The sequence below is a fragment of the Leucoraja erinacea genome, chromosome 32 (genome assembly GCF_028641065.1).
Source record: "Leucoraja erinacea ecotype New England chromosome 32, Leri_hhj_1, whole genome shotgun sequence".
Classification (NCBI taxonomy): Eukaryota; Metazoa; Chordata; class Chondrichthyes; order Rajiformes; family Rajidae; genus Leucoraja; species Leucoraja erinaceus.
In genome coordinates, this window is record NC_073408.1 from 9,434,708 (window position 1) to 9,456,344 (window position 21,637).

General features: G+C 43.0%; 1 protein-coding gene across 2 annotated transcripts in view; it reads left to right on the forward strand.

Moving 5' to 3' along the window:
* The window catches only part of abcg4a (ATP-binding cassette, sub-family G (WHITE), member 4a), a 106,014-nt gene that overhangs the window by 26,162 nt on the left and 58,215 nt on the right, over positions 1 to 21,637 (forward strand). For both annotated transcript variants that reach the window (XM_055660690.1, XM_055660691.1), the window contains exon 2: positions 4,405 to 4,642. In XM_055660690.1, coding sequence (XP_055516665.1) covers positions 4,405 to 4,642 — 238 coding nt within the window. The remainder of the gene's footprint in view (positions 1 to 4,404; positions 4,643 to 21,637) is intronic.

Genomic DNA, 21,637 nt, shown 5'->3' on the forward strand with positions numbered 1-21,637 from the left:
CATGGGAGTGGGTGCATTGGGAGCTGTTAATCTCTCATGGTCATTGTAACACATCTTCAAGTTATGGGCGGCACAGTGGCGCAGCGGTAGAGTTGCTGCCTTACAACGCCAGAGACCTGGGTTTGATTCTGACTGCGGATCTGTACGCAGTTTGTACATTCCCCCTGTGACCTGCGTGGATTTTCTCCGGGATCTCCAGTTTCGTCCCACACTCCAAAGACGCACAAGTTTGTAGGTTCATTGGCTTGGTATTAATGTAAATTGTCCCCAGTGTGTGTAGGATAGTGTTTGTCTATGGGGTGATCGCTGGTCGGCGCAGACACAGTGGGCCAATAGGCCTGTTTCCGTGCTGCCTCTAAACTAAAACTAACCCTTAATGCACGTCTAAGTATGCCTATAGAATCATTTTTGAAACATCTCGTTTGGAAGATGCATCTCATGATTTGCCTTGTTCTTTTGATTTGGGATTTTTATTTATTGAAAAATATTACATTTACATGGTAGAAATAAGCACACTGTTGATTCATTAGCTCTATTGGGTGTTCACCAACCCAGAACATTGTAAATTACTTGGCATTATCTTCAATAGTATGTGACCGTGGTACCTACTCACAGATACTGTTAAGTGGCAAATATTCTTCTGACCGTTTGTTGCGTTAAACTCCATCCTTCAGAACAATCTTGCAGTCAACATGAAGAACATAATGTATTTGTGTTTCTAGGAGATGCAAACATCGCAATAATAGTGTGAATAAAGTGGTGAGATGCTAATCGTCGGTTTCATTTCTCATTTTCTATGATTAATACGCTTTCAGCTCATTAGACAATAGACACATTTTCACCCTGTAGCTCTTACAAAACACATAAAGGTCTGGCAAAATCAAGGTGACTTTTACATGTTGCAAATGTAACATTTCCTTTGTTTGGTCTGTATTCTATAACCAATGACTGAGAAACAAAAGCTTGAAGTTCTGTTCATCACGTCTGTCAAAATATTTCACACACACTGCAGTGATTGTTACGTGACGCAAATAATACATTTTAATGTTAGTTTCTTTGCTCATTATTCCTTTTGCATCTCTTACGTGGTGTGTTGCTCCCCAGCTCAGAGCGTGGCCAGGGATCCTCGCTGCTTGAAGGGTTTATTTGTTCCTGTTGAACCCCATGAGGCGTGAGATGGACGTGATGGCTGTGATGAGTAACTTGCCATGTGGACACACTGCATGGGTATCACACTGTGGCAATAGATAACACGTTGTAAACTCATTGGCAGTTAAGCCGTGTCACCGGAGATGTGTTATGGGCCGCAACTCCAAATTTATTTTTATTGCACAATTTCACCAACATCATATTCTCACTTGTTGAGTATTTCTGTGCACTAAATCACTAAAGGATCTATGGGTAGTTTGCTCTCAAAGTGTGGTGTGTAACATGGCAACCATTTATAATGGTGAATTTGTGAAGATATATATGATCATGGCATAAAGCAGAATTAGGCCATTCGGCCCATCGAGCCTGCAGTGACATTCTATCATGGCTGATCTATTTTTCCCTCTTGCCCCATTCTCCTGCCTTCTCCATTAACCCCTGATGCCTCTACTAATCAAGAACCGATCAATATCCTTTTCGAACAGCCGTCAATGGCAATGAGTTCCACTAATTCATCATGATCTGGTTAAAGAAATTCCTCCTCATCTCCATTCTAAAGGTACATCCTTTTACTCAGAGGCCGTGTCCATTGATCCTAGAATCTCCCAATATTGGAAACCTTCTCTCCACATCCACTCTTATTTAGGCCTTTCAGTAGGTTTCAATGAAATTCCCCCTCATCCCTCTAAATTCCAGCGAGTGGAGGCCTAGACTCCTCTGGACCCTCTTCAATGCCAAGCACTTCCTTCATCAGATATGGGGCCAGAAACTGCTCACAATATGAAGTACTGACAACCTTTTCCTTGATGCATAGTTTCCATCTTTCCAGTGACTCGAGAAGGAAGACTTACAATTCCATGTCCATCATGTGTTAACATAGATGCAATGCAGTTATTGTTATTTGCCAAAAATATTGTAATATTTTAGTTTGCTTTCCATAACCTTGTGAGTCTGCTGAACAGTTCCAGAGGGTTAGGAGAGAACCAGATCATAATACTTAACAGATACAAAAAGCTGGAGTAACTCAGCGGGACAGGCAGCATCTTTGGAGAGAAGTAATGGGTGATGATTCGGGTTGAGACCCTTCTTCAGACTCAACCGAAGATAGACTCAAAAAGCTGGAGTAACTCAGCAGGACAGGCAGCATCTCTGGAGAGAAGTAATGGGTGATGATTCGGGTTGAGACCCTTCTTCAGACTCAACCGAAGATAGACTCAAAAAGCTGGAGTAACTCAGCAGGACAGGCAGCATCTCTGGAGAGAAGGAATGGGTGATGTTTCGGGTTGAGACCCTTCTTCAGACAATATGCTCATTGATTCAAAGACAATTCTGCAACATTTCTTCGTATATCTCAGACTGCAGTGAAAACAAAAATTGCAGCATCATTTTTTTTAACAGGGGAAGTTTGCCTCAACAGAATATTTTCTCAAAAGGCATATATCTTATAAATATTGTATTTCCTCCACACTGACGGAGATGGCCAATGGTGATTTTGGTTGTCACTGCAGCATTGACGGTTTTTTAATGGCATCTGCAGATTTGGCTCAGTTGACAGGAGCCCTCTTCACACAGATGGTGTGGAAAATATATTATTCGTCTACTTTTTAAATCCACTGCTGATGATGGGGTGGGTGCTGGGAGAGATTGCTGCAGATCCTTGCAGTTTTCGCTAAAGAAAGCTGTGAACTCTGTTGCACGAGAAGATTTCAGAGGCTGACACCAAGGATCAGTGGGAATGGAAAATCAGAAAATGAACTTCTGACCCACAGGAAACGTATATAAATTTAAGCACACAACATAGCGACGAGAATGCACAGGTTGTGAACTTGGGTGCAAAGATTGAACTTTTCGTCGCCTTCCATCATAGTGAGGAATGTGGAGGAGTCACTGTGGTGGATGTTCGTGTTAAAATGTATTCTGTGTGTTCTGTCGCTTTTTATTGCTATGACTGTACGGCAAATTAAATTCCTCGTATGTTGCAAAACATACTTGGCTAATAAAATATGACAATGATTATGATTCACTTCACTGAATTCCCATTCACAAATAACAAAACAAAAAAGAAAATCTTGCACGGCTTGTGGATTTCACAAATCATTGAGTTATTCTCCCAAGGGATGTAACATTGAATGTATGTGACCTCAAGTGTGCCTCTCTCTGTGTTGATGCTGCCATGCTGATGCTTTCCTTATGCCAGCAAAATGATCTGCTAACTGTATATGGTGAGGACAAGAGGAGTCCTACCTTTAAGAGTGGAAATGTGAAAAATAGATTAGACACTGTTGGGACCCTCATCAACGATGATGGAGGGAATGGAGGGGGTGCAAGGAAGACAGCACTGATGTGGTCCTGACCCGAAATGTCACCCATCCTTTTACTCCAGAGATGCTTCCTAACCTGCTGTGTTGCTCTAGCACTTTGTGTCGATCTTTGGTATAAACCAGCATCTGCAGTTCTTTGTTTCTACATTGAAAAGGCAATGTAACTGAGCAATTTTATCTTGCACGGCTTGTGACGACAAATCATTGAGTTAGTCTGGAGGGCAGTAATATTGATGTATGTGGCATTCAAGAGTGCCTCTTTGTGTGTTGATGCACATGCTGATGCTTTCCTTATGCCAGCAAAATGATCTGCTAACTGTATATGGTGAGGACAAGAGGAGTCCTACCTTTAAGAGTGGAAATGTGAAAAATAGATTAGACACTGTTGTGACCCTCATCAACGATGATGGAGGGGGTGCAAGGAAGACAGCACTGATGTGGTCCTGACCCGAAATGTCACCCATCCTTTTACTCCAGAGATGCTTCCTAACCTGCTGTGTTGCTCCAGCACTTTGTGTCGATCTTTGGTATAAACCAGCATCTGCAGTTCTTTGTTTCTACATTTAAAGGCAATGTGCTGAGCAATTTTATTTTACACAAAGTGTGACGAGCGTCAGGGTTAGTGGTGGAGGCAGATACGATGGTGGCATTTAAGAGGCTTTTGGATATCACTGGTGTGGAAAATCATGGAACTGATGTGATAAAGATGTAGCTAGAAATATGCGATGGATTCATAGGATGCTGGGCTAGATGAGGTAGAGTAATGATAGCTGCGGGAGGGTGTCGGCTTGTAATCGATCAATAACCATTGCCCTCAGAAACAAATCACGAGAAAACCAAGTGGCGGACACAGCTCAGTTCCTGTAATATGTTAGGGCAGAGGACAAACCATCTTCCTAACTTTACTTTTCTCTCTCTCTCTCTCTCTCCACAGCGTGGAGTTATGGCTGAAAAGCCACCTGATGCCAGCTGTGTGTCAATTGCTCTGGAAGACACTGTATGCAATGGAGGGTCCCAGGACGCGCCTCTCCTCACCACACACCTGAAGAAGGTGGAAAACCATATCACAGAGGCCCAGCGGTTCTCCCACCTCCCCAAGCGCCCTGCAGTGGACATAGAATTCAACGACCTCTCCTACTCTATAAGGGAGGGTCCTTGTTGGAAGAAAAGAGGTTAGGGGAATTTCGTTTTGCTGCTTTGTTTCTTTTATGATGGTGATTTTGATATATTCCCAGGATACATAAAGAGAAAAGTAAGTTATTCACAACCAACACTAAAAGGCACAAAGTACTGGAGTAATGTAGCGGGTCAGGCAACATCTCTGGAGAACATGCATAGGCAATGTTTTGGGTCGGGACTGCAGAAGGGTCCTAACGCAAAGCATCGCCCGTCCATATTTTCCAGAGATACTGCCTGACCTGCTTAGTTACTCCGGTACTTTGGGTCTTTTTTTTGTTGTAAGCCAGCATTTGCAGTTCCTTGTGTCTATGCACCCTTAACACTGTCTGCCTTTTCATTTCCACCATATTTTCATTTGAGTGTCTTAATCCCACAGCTTTGTGCCCCGGCTGGGTGAAATTCAGTCAAAACTGTTTTTGGCCTTGTAGAAGAATTAGTTTCATTACCCCTATGCCCTTCATTTGAAGGGCTACTTCTTAATATCTGGTCTGTGACAAGATTCAATTAGAATTAACCAACGTGAACAAAGATATGGTGCATTATTGTCTGATCCAGCATAATCATTTGTTTCATCTATCATTAATAATGGATGGCATTTCAGTGCAAAATATCTTGAGACAGATATTTGGAAGGAGAACATCCATCCGCTCTGACTTTATTTTTGTGTTGGCCAAATGTGGGACATTTTGCAGAAAATAGTTATATTTCTGAAGCTTTGGGAAATTTTGATTTCTTCTTCTAGGAGCAGACATACATTTTCTGGAAGATAGGAAGGGCTGTTCAAAATATTGAAATGTGCAAAATATTCTATGACTCTTCAGAGAAATTTAATGAGGCTTTTATTTTTGTTAATTCTCATTCATGGCGGGGTTTGAGAAACTCGGTACGATTTTCAGAAAACACCAAACTGGGAAAGGCTGCTATCTTGGAAGAAGAGATTCAAAAAGCATAGAATGCATTGGGTTTAAAATGTTCGTTTGGAGGTTGGTACTTGGGGAAGGTGGAAGAGGTTTAATATGGACCAATGTAAAATACTGCCTTGAGGAAGGCTTTTTTTTTGTTCACATTTATCTATTGAGATCTGGACCGTGAGAAGGCTAGCATTTATTGCCTACCCCTAATTGTGCTAATCTTTCTCAGCTCCCGCAGTCCTTTGATGAAGTTACCCCTACATTGTATTGGGTAGAGTTCTAAAATTTCAACCCATGAATATACCTCTTGGTCAGGGAAGTGTGTGACTGGCAAGAGAACTTGGAGATATTGATGCCTCCATGCCCCTACTGCCTTTGTGCTTCTTGATGGTAAAGCAACTATCTCCATGAAAGCTTTTGAAATCTCTATGAGTGCAGCCAAAAGTGGACCAAGTATGTTAATGAACTGCTCAACATCCAATTTAATGGAATAGCAAACCTCCTAAGTTTAGCTCCCTAGGGTATAGAACAATGAGAGGGGACCTCATTGAAACTTCCCGAATAGTGAAAGGCCTGGATAAGATGGATGTGGAGGGGATGTTTCCACTCATGGGAGAGTCTAGTATCAGCGGCCATATCCTTAGCATAAAAGGACGTACCTTTAGAAAGGAGATGAGGAGGAATTTCTTTAGTTAGACAGTGGTGAATGTGTGAAATTCTGGGAAAGATAGATCAGCCATGATTGAATAGTGGAGTAGACTTGATGGGCCGAATGGCCTAATTCAGTTCCTAGAACTTATGATCTTTTGAGCTTGCAATTATATAGCATCTTTATTATGGCAAACAGTTTACCAGAACATCATTGGATAAGGAAACTAAATGTTAAGAATATTAAACTTAAGAATCTGAAAGAAGGGAGAATAGAAAGAACACAAAGATTAAAATGTGTAGATAGTTTGGAGGTTGTAGTGATCAGGGGATGACAGGCACAGTAAAATCTAACTTGGATAAAGTTATGCCTGAACACACGTTGCTTTTGACAAGTCCATATCCACATGGGGCCAGTGAAAAATCGACAAAGAAAGGCTGATCTGAATTTCTCAGGTTTGAAGAAAGACCAGACTCTCTTAAACTTTTCACTGTGAAAAGGGTTTCAAAGATGGGAACTTGCATGCCATGAATGACAATTAACGGGGTGAAAAACCAATCTGTAATATTATTATGTGGCAAACTTAAGGGGATCAAAGTTGATTCCTTTACTAGCTCTATCCAGAACTACTGTCAGGAAATGATTCTATGATCAAGGGATAATCAACATGTGAAATAGATCCAGGATAATTGTTGGAGATAAAATCTTTGAAGCAACAATTTATGCATTGCAATGCTGAAACTTGAGGATATTTCCAGACAGATGAACTTCTATTGTGTGAAAAGTAACATGCAAATGTTTTGTGATCTGGTACTAATTTTTCAATGTGTAACCACCACTCCAAGGTGGTTGCCACTGATGTTTCTGTAGATCACTATGGAATTATCTCATTATTTCCGTGTCAGTGTTCTCTCCTGTGGCTGTGCATTACCATAAGATGTGTAAAAAACACCAAAATAATATATATAACACCTGTATATTTAATGATTTTGTTCACACTGAGACTGAGGTTTAATTATGCAGGTCAGATTTTAGATTTTATAGAGAGCACAGGAGATCTCTCTTCCTTATGCTGGTTATTAGTAGTGGGCTCATCTTCATAGAGAAGACCGGAGAACTTATCTTCCTTAACCATTTAGACAGGTACATGGAGAGGACAGGTTTAGAGGGATATGGGCCAAACGCAGGCAGGTGGGACTAGTGTAGATGGGAACATGATGGTTGGCGTGGGCATGTTGGGCTGATGGGTGTATGATTCCATGACTCTTATCCTGGTTATTGATCCTGGGCCAATCTTCAAACTTCATCGAGAGGACTTTATAGATCGCCTGCCTAGTGACTTGTTTGACAAAGCATTGATTCCCACAGAATAGGGAAAATAGTTGAGAAAATTGTTCCTGCTGGTTGAAAAGTAGCAATCGGTATTGGCTGATTAGTGCATATGGATGTACACAGGTCTATTCTGGTTCAGTGCATACTCAAATACTCTGAATGCCTGAGAGGCCTTCAGGTAATTCACTATGGAGTAATCTGTGGCTGCCTGCCAGTAAATACACCTCATTGTGTCTGCTGTACTCACAGTAAACCAAGTGTAATGATCAGCAATTTCATGCAATTGTAACTCGTAATGTGAACCTGATCTCGATTCTACACAAACCAAACGATCGGCACAAATTTGTATTCTTCTCCAGCGTAAAAACTGTTCCAGAGTCAGAGTGTTCATTTCGCATATGAAACGGAACGACAAAATTCTTACCAGTGGCAGCTTTGCATGCACATTAGAGACAAAAATAAATAAATGATAAATGATCTGTAATTCTAAGCAAACTTAACCTTGATCGTGCAAAAACCAAATTACATAAAGCAACAATAGTAGAGAAGTCCATTGTTGTTTGGTGTAGGAAGGAACTGCAGATGCTGGTTTAAACTGAAGATAGACACAAAAAGCTGGAATCATTCAACGGTACAGACAGCATCTCTGGAGAAAAGGAATAGGTGATGTTTTGGGGCGAGACCCTTCAGAGGAAAGGGAAACAAGAGCTATGGATGGTGATATGGAGATTGTTTGGTGGTTTGGTGTAGAGGTAGGGTTGTGGTTGGGGCTGTACAGGCTGATTCATTGCTGATGGGAAGAAACTGCTCTTGAAACTGGAGGTATGGTTCGCAGGCTCCTGTGCCACCATCTTGATGGTAGCAGCGAGATGAGAGTGTGGTCAGGGCGGTGTGGTCTTTGATGATATTAGATGCCTCTTGAAGCAGCACTTCTTGTAAATCCCTTTGATGGTGGGAAAGCCAGTTCCTATAATTGACTGGGAAATGGCCACCACCTTCTGCAGCCTCCTTTGTTGTTTAGTTTAGAGACACAGCATAGAAAGAGGCCCCTTGGCCCACTGAGTCCACACCGACCAGCAATTCCCGCACATTAATACTGCCTTGCACACACTAAGGACAATTTATATTTATACCAATCCAATTAACCTGCAAACCTGTACGTCTTTGCAGTGTGGGAGTAAACCAAAGATCTTGGAGAAAACCCATGCGGTCACGGCAAGAACGTACAAACTCCACACAGATGGCACCCGTGGTTGGGATCGAACCTGGGCCTCTGGCGCTGTCAGGCAGCAACCCAACCGTTGCACCACCGTGCCATACTTTATGTTGAATTACAATTTATGTGAGAAATACAATGTCATTTAGACAGTTACAATTATAAATGTAACAGAAAAGTATAAAGAAAAATAATTGATTAAAATTATAAATGGTGGCGCAGCGATAGAGTTGCTGTCTTAGAACACTAGAGACCTGGGTTTGATCCTATGGGTACTGTCTGTTTGGAGTTTGCACGTTCACCTGGAGTATTGTGCCCAGCTTTGGTCTCCAAATTTGAGGAAAGGCATTCTCGCTATTGAGGGTATACAAGTTTAATTCCTGGGATGGCGGGACTGTCATATGTTGATAGAATGGAGTTGCTGGGCTTGTATACTGGAATTTAGAAGGATGAGAGGGAATCTTATTGAAATATATAACTTTATTAAGGGTTTGGACACGCTCGAGGCAGGAAACATGTTCCCGATGTTGGGGGAGTCCAGAACCAGGGGTCATAGTTTAAGAATAAGCGGTAAGCCATTTAGAACGGAGATGAGGAAACACTTTTTCTCACAGAGTTGTGAGTCTGTGGAATTCTCTGCCTCAGAAGGCAGTGGAGGCCAATTCCCTGGATGCTTTCAAGAGAGAGTTAGAAAGAGCTCTTAAAGATAGCGGAGCCTGGGGATATGGGTAGAAGGCAGGAACACGGTACTGATTGTGTATGATTAGCCATGATCATTGTGTATGACGGTGCTGGCTCGATGGGCCAAATGGCCTACTCCTGCACTTAGTTTCTATGTTTCTGTGTGAAAATGCTCTGGTCACTGTGCTTCTGGAATCTTCACCCCAGAGGCAGAGGTTGTGGATTGAGTGTCATTACCAACGGCCTTAATTCATCATCTCCAGAGTGACACTGAGAGAGTGCTTCATTGTTGGGGGTACTGTGCTTAAAGTCAGTGTCAATGCTGCCTATTCAGTCCCTTGATAGAAATCCAGTCACACTTTGCTGAAAAAAAGAACAGGAAGTTTGTACAGTATCTCGGGGAATATTTCTCCTCAATTCTCCTTGACTAAAATAGATTAATTCATTATTTATAAAAATTTTAATGCGATGTGCAGAAACTGGCAGCAGTGGCAGCCAGCGTCTAATGCAGTTCATTGTATGCCGTGAGCTGAGGATAATTTTGTGGTATCCTAAAATGTCAAGTAACTCTTCCCCTGTCAGTGTTGACACCACATTAACAATCTCAACCCATTGCAGATTCACACACACTGACTCTGTTGCATGAATGGCATGTTTTAAGCCATATCAACATGTCTCTCTGGTTCTGGTTTAATTTGTAATTTTCCCTCTCCTGCTCACTCATGTACGTTCTCTCTTCCTCTCTCTGCTGCAGTTCTCTCGTCACTCTTTCTTTCTCCTGCCCCAGGTGGTTCCTTGAATACAAAGTCCAGTTTCTCTCCCACATTGCATTCCCGGCACTGTGCCCCTCTTTTGAAAATGATGGTCAGTAGTAACCTGTCACCCCCAAGTCAAGTCAAGTCAAGTTTATTTGTCACATACACATACGAGATACGCAGTGAAATGAAAGTGGCAATGCTCGTGGACTTTTGTGCAAAAGACAAACAAACAAAACAACCAAACAAATTATAAACACAATCATAACACACATATTCTTTGACATAATAAATAATGGAAGGAAAAACGTTCCGTAGAGTTAGTCCCTGGTGAGATAGGCGTTTACAGTCCGAATTGCCTCTGGGAAGAAACTCCTTCTCAACCTCTCCGTTCTCACCGCATGGCAACGGAGGCGTTTGCCTGACCGTAGCAGCTGGAACAGTCCGTTGCAGGGGTGGAAGGGGTCTCCCATGATTCCCCCCCCTCCCCCACGGACAGGGTGATGGGTGTGGTGAGAAATGAAGCAGGTATATCAACACATAAGGGTCCCTTTTTTATTTTTCTTTATTATTTTTAGTTTTTTGTCTTCTTATTCTTCTATAGGCTTTTACTCATTCACTCCTGGACTGCACTATCTGGTAGCCTAGGGGGGCTTCCACATTCACTATTTATTTCACTCTCTCTCTTCCTCTCTTGTTCTACTTCTTTCTTGTTAAATTAAAAATGAAAGGTGTACATTAAATGTATTTTGTCACATGCCGCAGTTTATACCACTGTACATTGCTTCTAATAAATATTAAAATAATAAAAATATTAAAATAATAATAATAATCTGTCACCTCCCCACTGAATTCAGCCACGGCCAACTTGATGAAACATGAAACAAGGGCATACGGAGAGAGCCCGTCCCCTATCTGTCATTGACAGTAGCTCTCTGTGCAGCATGACTCTAAGCTCTCTCAGTGTTAAAGCAGTCACACACCACTGCCGTAGTTTCTAACCAAATATATTTTGACTCCTGACGTGCAAAAGTGCATGCTCCTAGATATTGTACAATTGCTAATGCTTCGGGCTGACATCATTCCATTGATATATTGCCAACCCATTGAAGAAATGCCTCTGTACAACAAATGGAAATATGAAAGTAAGCTCTGGGCAAATATATTAAATACAGCTCGCAGTGCCCACTGTATAACTGATATTCGAATCTAATAAGACTCCTGAGATAATGTTACCTCCGTGACAGGGGTAGAGGTGCGGTAAGTGTACTCAGCATCCCGGGATAGCAAGGCAAGCATGGTTTTTCTCCATATTGTTGTATTGGGACCGACTGCAGGGAGACATGTGTATTGGTGTTTAGAAAGGATCTGCAGATGCTGGTTTATGCCAAAGATAGACATAAAATGCTGGAGGAACTGAAGAAGGATCCCGACCCGAATCGTCGCCCATCCTTTTTCTCCAGAGGTGCTACCTGTCCCCTGAGTTACTCCAGCACTTTATGTCGATCTTCATGTGTATTTGTGTGCTCTGTTAGATCATAGAACATAGAACATTACAGCACAAGAACAGGCCCTTCAACCCGCAATATCTGTGCCAAACAAGATGCCAAGACCATCATTTATCTACCCACAGATAACTTGTATATCTTCATTCCCTGCACATCTTTATGCATTTCCGAATGTCTTTTGAATGCCGATTTTATGTTGCATTTAGTCAACTAGTTGGAGGAGCTATGGCTGCACTGGCAGGTTGTATTTTTATTTGATCAGTTACACAGTAATTTTTCTAGATGGACACATGATGAATTCTAGATGGTCTTGGCTTAAATCACTCAAGATCCTGAGAAACAACTGGATTCTCCCAACCCAAAGCAATATGTAAACTGAATGTGTGTTCTGTGTAAGTGAGAATGTTTACTTTCCGGTTTAATACTGTTAATGGATTTCTTTAATATCCTCCCTGTTCTCCTTTCATGACTGTGATGTTGTGTTGTGGTCACAAAGCTCCTCTAGTTCTACCAATGTCACCGTGCAAAGTCAATTGCAAGGACAGTCGTGTTACATGGTATAAATAGGGTGAGGAGGTGCAGGAAAGTAATATAGATGTGAATGAAAGGTGATACCTGGATTCAACTGTGAGCCATGTAAGACAAGTCTAATTGTGGGTCTTATCTGTTGTGTGTATGGATATTGGAAATAATCACTTGAAGATCATGCCCTAAGTTAATAGTCATGGAATGTTACAGCACAAAAACAGGCCTTTCGGCCCACCATTTCCATGCTGATCATTGTACTAGCCCCATTTACCTGTATTTGCTCTAGCCTTCTATGCTGTGGCGATTCAAGTACTTGTCTTGATGCTTCTTAAATGTCATGAGGGAACATACCTGCACCTTCTCTACCAATGTTTCATTTGAATCCAGGCTGCCTTAACACTACAGAGCAGCAATCATTCAACACAGCACTGACCCATCACCTATGTGTTAAAGGCCAGAGGCTCTCCTGAGTGGAGCTTGAACCCACAATTCTACAGGAGTGAAATTTTGCCTTTTCTTTAGGCTAAGAAAGAGGGGAACAAACAAAGAGGTAAATAGAGAGTATTACAGGCCTTGAAAAAGAAGATGCTGTCGAGGTGAGTAATGGGACTGTCTCACTTAGGCGACTGCAGGAGACTATGTTCGCGGGTGGTTGCTGGGGAGTCGACTTCATGATCGTGAGGAATTCCCGCAATCTGGGGACTAGTCGCGGCCTCATTATGGTCGAAGCAAATTTTTCAACACGTTGGAGAGTAGTGAGAATTCTCGTGCCGTAGGTGGGTCGCCAGGTGGTCCTAATGTGTTGCCAGGAGGTCAAATGTTCTTGTAGGTTCTTGTAGGTTGTAGCCGGTGCTGAACGGTCAATTTCACTGGCTCATTAGGAAAAAAAACGTAAGCATAGTTTTCAGAACCAAGGATAACCGACCAGTAATGTTAATGTCTGCCGAGCTTCACAGCCGTGTATCTCTGGCTTCTTAAAAGTTGTCTCCACACCTTCTCCCCCCCTTCTCCCCCCCCTCTCTTCCCTCTTTTAAAGGACTTACCGTACACTGTGCTTTGGCCGTCTTAATTACAGAGCCAACCTTCCTGTTCAACGCAGTAGCACCTTGGCTTTGCACCATGTGAATTTCACTCAGACAGCGCTCCACCCGCTTGCCCTACCCCACGCCTGCATAACGGGTTGGTGAAGGAAGCGATGTGTGTTTCACTCTGACAGTCGCCGTTCCAGTTGCCGTTTTTTCAGGCGACTGCCGGCAACTTGACGATCGCCGGCAGTTGCCTGAAAAATCACCTAAGTGGGACAGGCCCAGAAGAATTAGGTCTGAGGGGGGTGGATTAAGACCAAAGCTATATTCTTAGAAGAAAATAAATAGAAGCCATTAATGGACTGAGAGGAAATTGGCTTCTGAAGAATCTTCTGTGTTCTCAAATCACATTCTTACCCTTGGTTTTAAGTCGATTGGACGGAGTCCAAAAAAGAACTAAGAATTATTCCCATCCATTAGTCAGATTGTTCACTTTTCATTATGCATTACCTAAAAGCTGTATGGATTTTATGAGCTCTTGTGGAATTTGATCACTGTGCAATCTGGATTGGGAAATGGAGCTCTGCAATTTGAAAGCAGGTGAAGTTTGAGTCACTCAGCAGGTCAGGCAGCATCTCTGGAGAAAAGGAGTGGGTGGGTGACGTTTTGGGTCGAGACCCTTCTGCAGACTGAGAGTCAGGTGAGGGGGAAATTAGTCCACCTTGGCCTATGCAATCTCCCGGTTGCCAATCATTTCAACTCCCCTTCCCATTCCCATACTGACCTTTCATTCCTGGGCCTCCCCCATTGCCAGAGTGAAGCCAAGTACAAATTGAAGGAACGGCACCTCATAGATATTTTGCTCGGGCAGCTTACAACCCAGCGGTATGAATATTAATTTCTCTAATTTCAAGTAACCCTTGAATTTCCTCTCTCTTCATCCCTCCCCTGCCCTAGTAGTCCTGCTAGTTCCACTGTTCGCATCCATATATCCCTTCGTTATCACCTCTTCCACAGTCAACAATGGATCATTGTGGGCTCCACCTTGCTTGGTCACCTGATTTGATCTGAACTTTTTCATACGTCTAGTTTCCCACTTCCCTGACTCTCAAGTCTGAAGAAAGATCGTGACCTGAAACACCATCTATTCCTTTTCTCCAGAAATGCTGCCTGATCCGCTGTGTTACTCCAGCATTGTGTGTCTATCTTCAGTGTAAACCTCCCTCTGCAGTTCCTTCCTACACAAAGGGGAAAGTTTGACTTGGGGTGTTCAGCAGACATGTCAGTGAAGAAGTGGGGATGGAGATCACTACTCGTTTATCTCCAGTTGTTGGTTTAGGCTTGGATGGCAGAGCTTGTAAGTAGTGGCTATTCAGCCCCTTTGAGAGCGACTCAATCACACTACAGCAATAAAGTGGGGTCACTGTTATGAAGTGTCAAGAGACAAGAGTGTTTAATTGTCATATGTACTGACAACGGAACAATGAAATACTTACCTGCAGCAAGATTATAGGCCTGTAAACACAGTACTCATAGATAACATAAGAAACAAGAAAAAATCAATATATTAGAAAGCCTAATGTTAATGCAAAAAGCCCAACGTGCGACCAAGGCAGGTCATACTTTAGTTGGTGTTTTGTAGTGTGTTAGATAGAGCCTGATGGTTGTTGGGTGGAAGCTGTACTTGAATCTGGAGATCACAGTTTACAGATTCCTATCTCTTCTTCCCAATGGTCAGAGCGAAATATGAATGTGGCCAGTTCCTTGTTGATGTTGGTTGTCTTTTTGAGGCAGCGCCTTTGTAAACATTTGTTTGATAGTGGGCAGGTCAGTACCTGTGATGGACTGGGAAGTATATAACAGTTTTTGTAATCGCCTTCGTCCCAGGGCATTTGAGCCTCTGAACCAGACTGATGCAACCAGCCAATATGCTCTCTTCGTACACCTGTAGACGTTAGAGGGTAGTCGTCGACATACTGAATGTTTAAGAAAGAACTGCAGATGCTGGAAAAATCGAAGGTCGACAAAAATGTTAGAGAAACTCAGCGGCACCATTCAATCTGTTCTGGCACCATTCAATCTGATTATCATCCTCCTATACTCGGTGTCATTATCACCTGCAATTCATGCAACTATGGATGCTTTGCCGGCAAATTTTAAAATGGTGTTGGAACTGTGTTTGGCCACATGGTCATGGGTGAAGAGTGAGTAGAACAGGGAACTGAGCTCACAGCTCCGAGGTGCTTCTATGCTGATGGTTATCGAGGAGGAAATGTTGTTGCCAATTGTTACTGACTGTGGTCTGCTGATGAGGAAGTTGAGGATCCAGTTGCTTAGTGATGTGCAGAGACCCAGGTTGATTACAGGTTTGGAGGGGATAATGGTGTTGAATGCCAAGCTGTAGTCAATGAGCAAAGGCCTGACGTACATGGTCATGTTGTCCAATGTAGAGTATAGAGCCAGAGAGATTGAGCTATGCAGCAGTAGACAAGTTTAGTGGGTCCATGTTCTTGCTAAAGTTGGAGTTGATACGAGTCAAAACTAACCACGTGGAGAATACAATACAAACTCCAATGAATAGCAATGTGGTACAGACTAAATAACTGTTGCTAGAAAAATGTTGATTCTGGGTGATTAGTAATGGACTGTTGCCAGGGATAATTTGATAACGGAGAATGTTGGAAATGCTCAGGAGGTGTAGGAAGGAACTGCAGGTGCTGGTTTACACCGAAGACAAACACAAAATGCTTAGCGGGTCAGGCAGTGTCTCTGGAGAAAAGGAATAGGTGACATTTTGGGTTGAGACCCACCTTCAGACTAAGTCAGGGGATGGGAAACTAGAGATATCAAGTCAAGTCGTCAAGTTTATTCGTCACATACACATACGAGATGTGCAGTGAAATGAAAGTGGCAATGCTCGCGGACTTTGTGCAAAAGACAAACAAACAACAACCAAACAAATTATAAACACAATCATAACACACATATTCTTTTACATATTAAATATTGGAAGAAAAAACGTTCAGTAAAGTCCCTGGTGAGATAGGAGTTTACAGTCCGAATGGCCTCTGGGAAGAAACTCCTTCTCAACCTCTCCGTTCTCACAGCATAGCAACGGAGGCGTTTGCCTGACCGTAGCAGCTGGAACAGTCCATTGCAGGGGTGGAAGGGGTCTCTCATGATATTGTTGGCTCTGGAGTTGCACCTCCTGATGTATAGTTCCTGCAGGGGGGCGAGTGAAGTTCCCATAGTGCGTTCGGCTGAACGCACTGCTCTCTGCAGAGCCTTCTTGTCCTGGGCAGAGCAATTCCCAAACCAGATGGTAATGTTTCCGGACAAGATGCTTTCCACAGCCGCTGCGTAGAAGCACTGGAGGATCCTCGGAGACGCTCTGAATTTCCTCAATTGCCTGAGGTGGTAAAGGCGCTGCCTTGCCTTACTCACGAGTGCTGAGGCGTGTGATGCCCATGTCATATCCTCAGAGATGTGGACTCCCAGATATTTAAAACAGTTCACCCTATCCACAGGATCCCCATTTATCCTCAATGGAGTGTACGTCCTCGGATGATGTGCCCTCCTAAAGTCCACGATCAGCTCCTTAGTTTTTTTGATGTTCAAGAGGAGGCTGTTGTCCTGGCACCAGAGTGCTAGATCAGCCACCTCCTCCCGGTAGGCCTTCTCGTCGTTGTCTGAGATCAGGCCCACCACCATAGTGTCATCAGCAAACTTAATTATTGAGTTGGAGCTGAACCTAGTCACACAGTCATGTGTGTACAGGGAGTACAATATGAAAAGGTACAAAGAAGAAATGAATGAAAGATAGGAAAAGAACAAATCAAAGCCAGCACCGATGATCAAGGAAAAGGTGGAGCCCACAATGGTCCATTGTTGGCTGTGGAAAAGGTGCTAATGAGGGGTTGCGAACAGTGAAACTAAGCAGGATGGCAGTGAAACTCGTAGGATGACCATGTTGGGGAGGGATGGATGTCTCGGGTCAGTCCTTAGAACTGAGAACAATTAGTAATTAATCCGAATGTAGTGTCCATATGTTTTTTAACCAGAATGTGGTGTCCATATCTACTAGTTTAGTTTAAAATGACAAAACAGGAAGTTACTTCAGGACCAAGAATTGACTTTAACAAGCATTTATGTAATTGGAAAACATTGAACTGAAGACCATTTAGGGCCAGACATCAAACCTGGTGACATGTTTAAGGATCTCCGCTTCCCCTTCCTCAATTCAGCCTGGCAGAGTGATGTTGTAATTGCATTAGGTACTGCTGATAAGGTTACCTTGAAACGTGTCTGATTAGGAGGGAATTAGCAGGTTGATAAGACTGAATCAGGAAAATTAGGCCTTTTAGCGTGGGAAGGTGATACTCGAGAAGATGAGTTCTTGAGGTACACAAGATTATTAAGGACAAGGAGCTTTTAGACAATTGGAAAATTCCCTTGTACAGCAAGTCCCTAGATTGTGACAGGTTTCTGTTCCAGAGTACTGTTTGTGTCAGAAATGAACAAGAAAGATGTGAGTGGGAGAGGGTCACAGAAGTAGCAGTGATGTGGAATTTGGAAGAATGTAAGTGGATCTTATAAAAAATATAACATTTTTAAGGGATTGGACACGCTAGACGCAGGAAACATGTTCCCGATGTTGGGGGAGTCCAGAACCAGGGGCCACAGTTTAAGAATAAGTGGTAGGCCATTTAGAACTGAAATGAGGAAAAACATTTTCACCTAGAGAGTTGTGAATTTATGCAATTCTCTGCCTCAGAAGGCAGCAGAGGCCGATTCACTGGATGTATTCAAAAGAGAGTGAGATAGAGATCTCAGGGCTAGCGGAGTCAAGGGATACGGGGAGAAGGCAGGAACGGGGTACTAATTGTGGATGATCAGCCATGATCACATTGAATGGCGTTGCTGGCCCGAAGGGCCGAATGGCCCACTCCTACACCTATTTTCTATGTATGTATCTATGAGACAGCGAGCTGGGGTGGGAAGAGCAGCCGTCAGCCGGTTTCACTGACTCAGTGAGTGGGTCCGCTCAGCGCTCCTAGCTCAGCACGATCCCACCCAGTCCCCCATTGCTGCAGCTAGGACAGGGGAGGAGATGTGTGCAGAGGAGTAACGTGGAAATTCCCCGTTCCCATCACACAGCCTTGCGATAGCCGGCAAATCCATCCCCATCCATCTCGCCAGCCTCACAAGTGCTCGCTCGTATGTATGGGATGTCCACACGTCAGGCTTTCATGACACAGAGAGAACCTGCAAGAAAAATGTGCGCAAGATGGAAGGATAAATAGAAGCAACAGGGCTGATACAGGGTCTCAACCCGTAACGTCACCCATTCCTTTTCTCCACAGATGCTGCCTGACCAGCTGAGTTAATCCAGCATTTTGTATCTATCTTCCCTGTAAACCAGCATCTGCATTTCCTTCCTACACACAAGCTTTATATTCTTTTAAGGACCCATTGGAGGGAAATAGAAACCATTTGGATGGCAAAATAAAATGGGCCAAGGTATTTTCTGGTGAATGCAACCTGTTGATTACAGGACACATTGCCTGATATTGAAGTTGCCAACATTGCACCATTAGAGTATGATCAGGACAATGGGGAGATAAGAGTGCAGAGAGACCACAGTGCGTTACTGGACTTGGATTAGGTCGCTGCAATGGTGACTCGTAACACATCGTGCTAGCTGGCTGTTCCCAGCGCCAGTATTAGGGGTCGGCACGAGACATTGGCTTGCTTTTTTTTAAAATTCCCATAACCTTCTATTTGAGTAGCACTGGGTATATATATATATTTTTTTTTTAATACAGTTTTAATTAGAAGTACAATACAAAATTATGTTAACATAATACATTCTCTGTACAACTTCATTTTTTTTTAAAGAAATAAGAAAGAAAGAGATAGTAAAAAATAGAGGAAAGTGTAGTGTGTGTGAATAAAAAGGAGGAAAAAGAGATAGTGAGGAAAATAAATAAGCAAGAAAAGAAAGCAGGAGGGAGATTATCAAATCGCCACAAGGAGATGATTTTTTATATTCTTGGTCATCTTTCACCCATACCTGAAACCTTTAATTTGTACGATACTATTGCACCACATGAATCCAAGAAATCAATAAATGGAGACCAACTCGTTAAGAATTGGTCTTGTTTATCTATTAGGGGGAGTCTCATTTCTTCCAAGTGTGCTGTGTCCAGCATATTACTGATCCACATTTTAAGCGTTGGTATATTAGCATTTTTCCAGAATTTAAGTATGAGTTTTTTTGCTGTTATTAACCCATAAATAAAGAATGAATTTTGGGGTATGTTTAATTTGTTCCCGTCTCCCATTACTCAGCACTGGGTATATATTTAATAGCAGTGTATCAGATTACAGGTTGATGAGGTATACATTACGTGATGTGAGTCTACTACTCCCGATGATGTGCAGATAAGCTGGCATGTGTAGTAAAGAACATTTGGAATCCGACTAAAATCAAAGCAGATCTCAGCCCAGAACAGCAGTGGAGAAAGGATATATAATACGGTAGTCAATATAGTACAATATAGTACTCTCAAAAACAAGGGAAATGCAAAGAGAGGTTTTAAATTTTAGAAAAAGGATCCTGGGTCTTGAGCACAGCAATGCTATTTTTAGTCCAAAAGCCATCGTACCAAATCTTTTGAATATGTCTGCTACCCTGCCACTATCCAGCTATGTCCATCCTTTTGTTGTCCAATTTGCATACTTTTGTCGTTCTACATACCTTGGTGTGATTACCTACAGCTTGTCTGTTGGCCTAATACCCTCTGTGTGGAGAATGGCAGGCAGGGGTGCCTGCTGAGTGCTTTGGTGGGCAGCCAACTAGAAAGAGACATCAGTCCACAAATTAAAGTGAGTTTAGACGTAGGAGCAGCAGCTGCAGCAGCAGCACGCATCATCGGCAAAGATGACAGTAAATGATGCTAACTCGCAAATATATATTCGAGGTCTGGAATACATTGCGGGCAAGAGAAGAGCAGAGGAAGCAGATTCAAAACCTGCTATCAAAAGGGATTTGGATAAATGCTTAAAGGGTGACTTTCTGCATGACTATTGGGGTAAAAGTGGGGGAATTGGGCAAATTGAATGGATGCCCTCTTCTCATCCTTGAACATGCAGTGTGGGGTGGGGGAGGGTGCAAGTCGGATGAGGTGCTTGCTCCTCAAAGTTCCAGTGGCCATTCCTGGTGCTGGCAGCAAGCCATCCATGGCATGACCCAAGATGTAGACATGAGAAACTGCAGACTCGCAAATATATATTCGAGGTCCGACCCGGTGTGCGACCTCGCACCACCCGGCGTGGCTTTAATGGCCGCGGGACAATCGCCATCGCCAGCCGGGGGCTTTGACTTTGACTCTGACATGGGGGGGGGGGGGGGAGTGCAGTGGAGAGATAAGTTTATTTGGCCTTCCATCACAGCGATGTGATGGATGTTTATGTAAATCATGTTGTGTCTTGGGTCTATGTGTTTGTAATGTATGGCTGCAGAAACGGCATTTCGTTTGGACCTCAAGGGGTCCAAACGACAATTAAATGTATCTTGTATCTTGTAGATGCAGGAATCTTGAGCAAAAAACAAAGAGTTGGAGGAACTCTGGTCCTAAATCAAAATGTCGTCTGTTCATTCTGTCCACTGATCAGTCCAAGATGATTACAACCAAGGAATTGGTTCAATATCACATATGTAACTGCACAGTGAAATCCTTTTTGCATATATTACACATGTTGGTGCTATGATTTTTGGCGCCATTATTCAAAGTCCAAAGCGCTCGAAGTACTAAAGCAGTTCCCGCAAACTGATGTCCAATACACAAAAGGACACAAAGTGCTGGAGTAACTCGGCAGGTCAGGCAACTTCTCTGGAGGACATGGATAGGTGACGCTTCAGGTCGCGACCAGTCTGAAGAAGGGTCTCGGCCCGAATCATCACCTATCCATGTACTCCAGGGACACTGCCTGACCCGTTGAGTTACTCCAGCGCTCTGTGCCCAAGGTGACTGCCTGCCCCTCTTCGAAGAGTATGCCTGTTGTCCTGAGGGAGGGAGAGAGCCAGCTTGCTGGAGGCTTTCCAGGAATAATTGGTGCCAGGAGAGGCTGGAATAAATCCTGGATAAGGATGTTTTAAATTGAAAAATATGTAAATATCATAAATGTGTATGTAAATCCTGTTTTAATAAAAGGCACAATAGACTAATTGGTTTCCATCTGTGCTTTTATAACATCCTTACAAGGGGACAACATGGATCAGGTGTCTGGTTGCATGTTTTCAGTGGTAATTGTGAGCCTCCCAAAATGTTTTCAGGATAATGATAGAGTACTTGCTCTGTGTGAGGATAGACACGAAAAG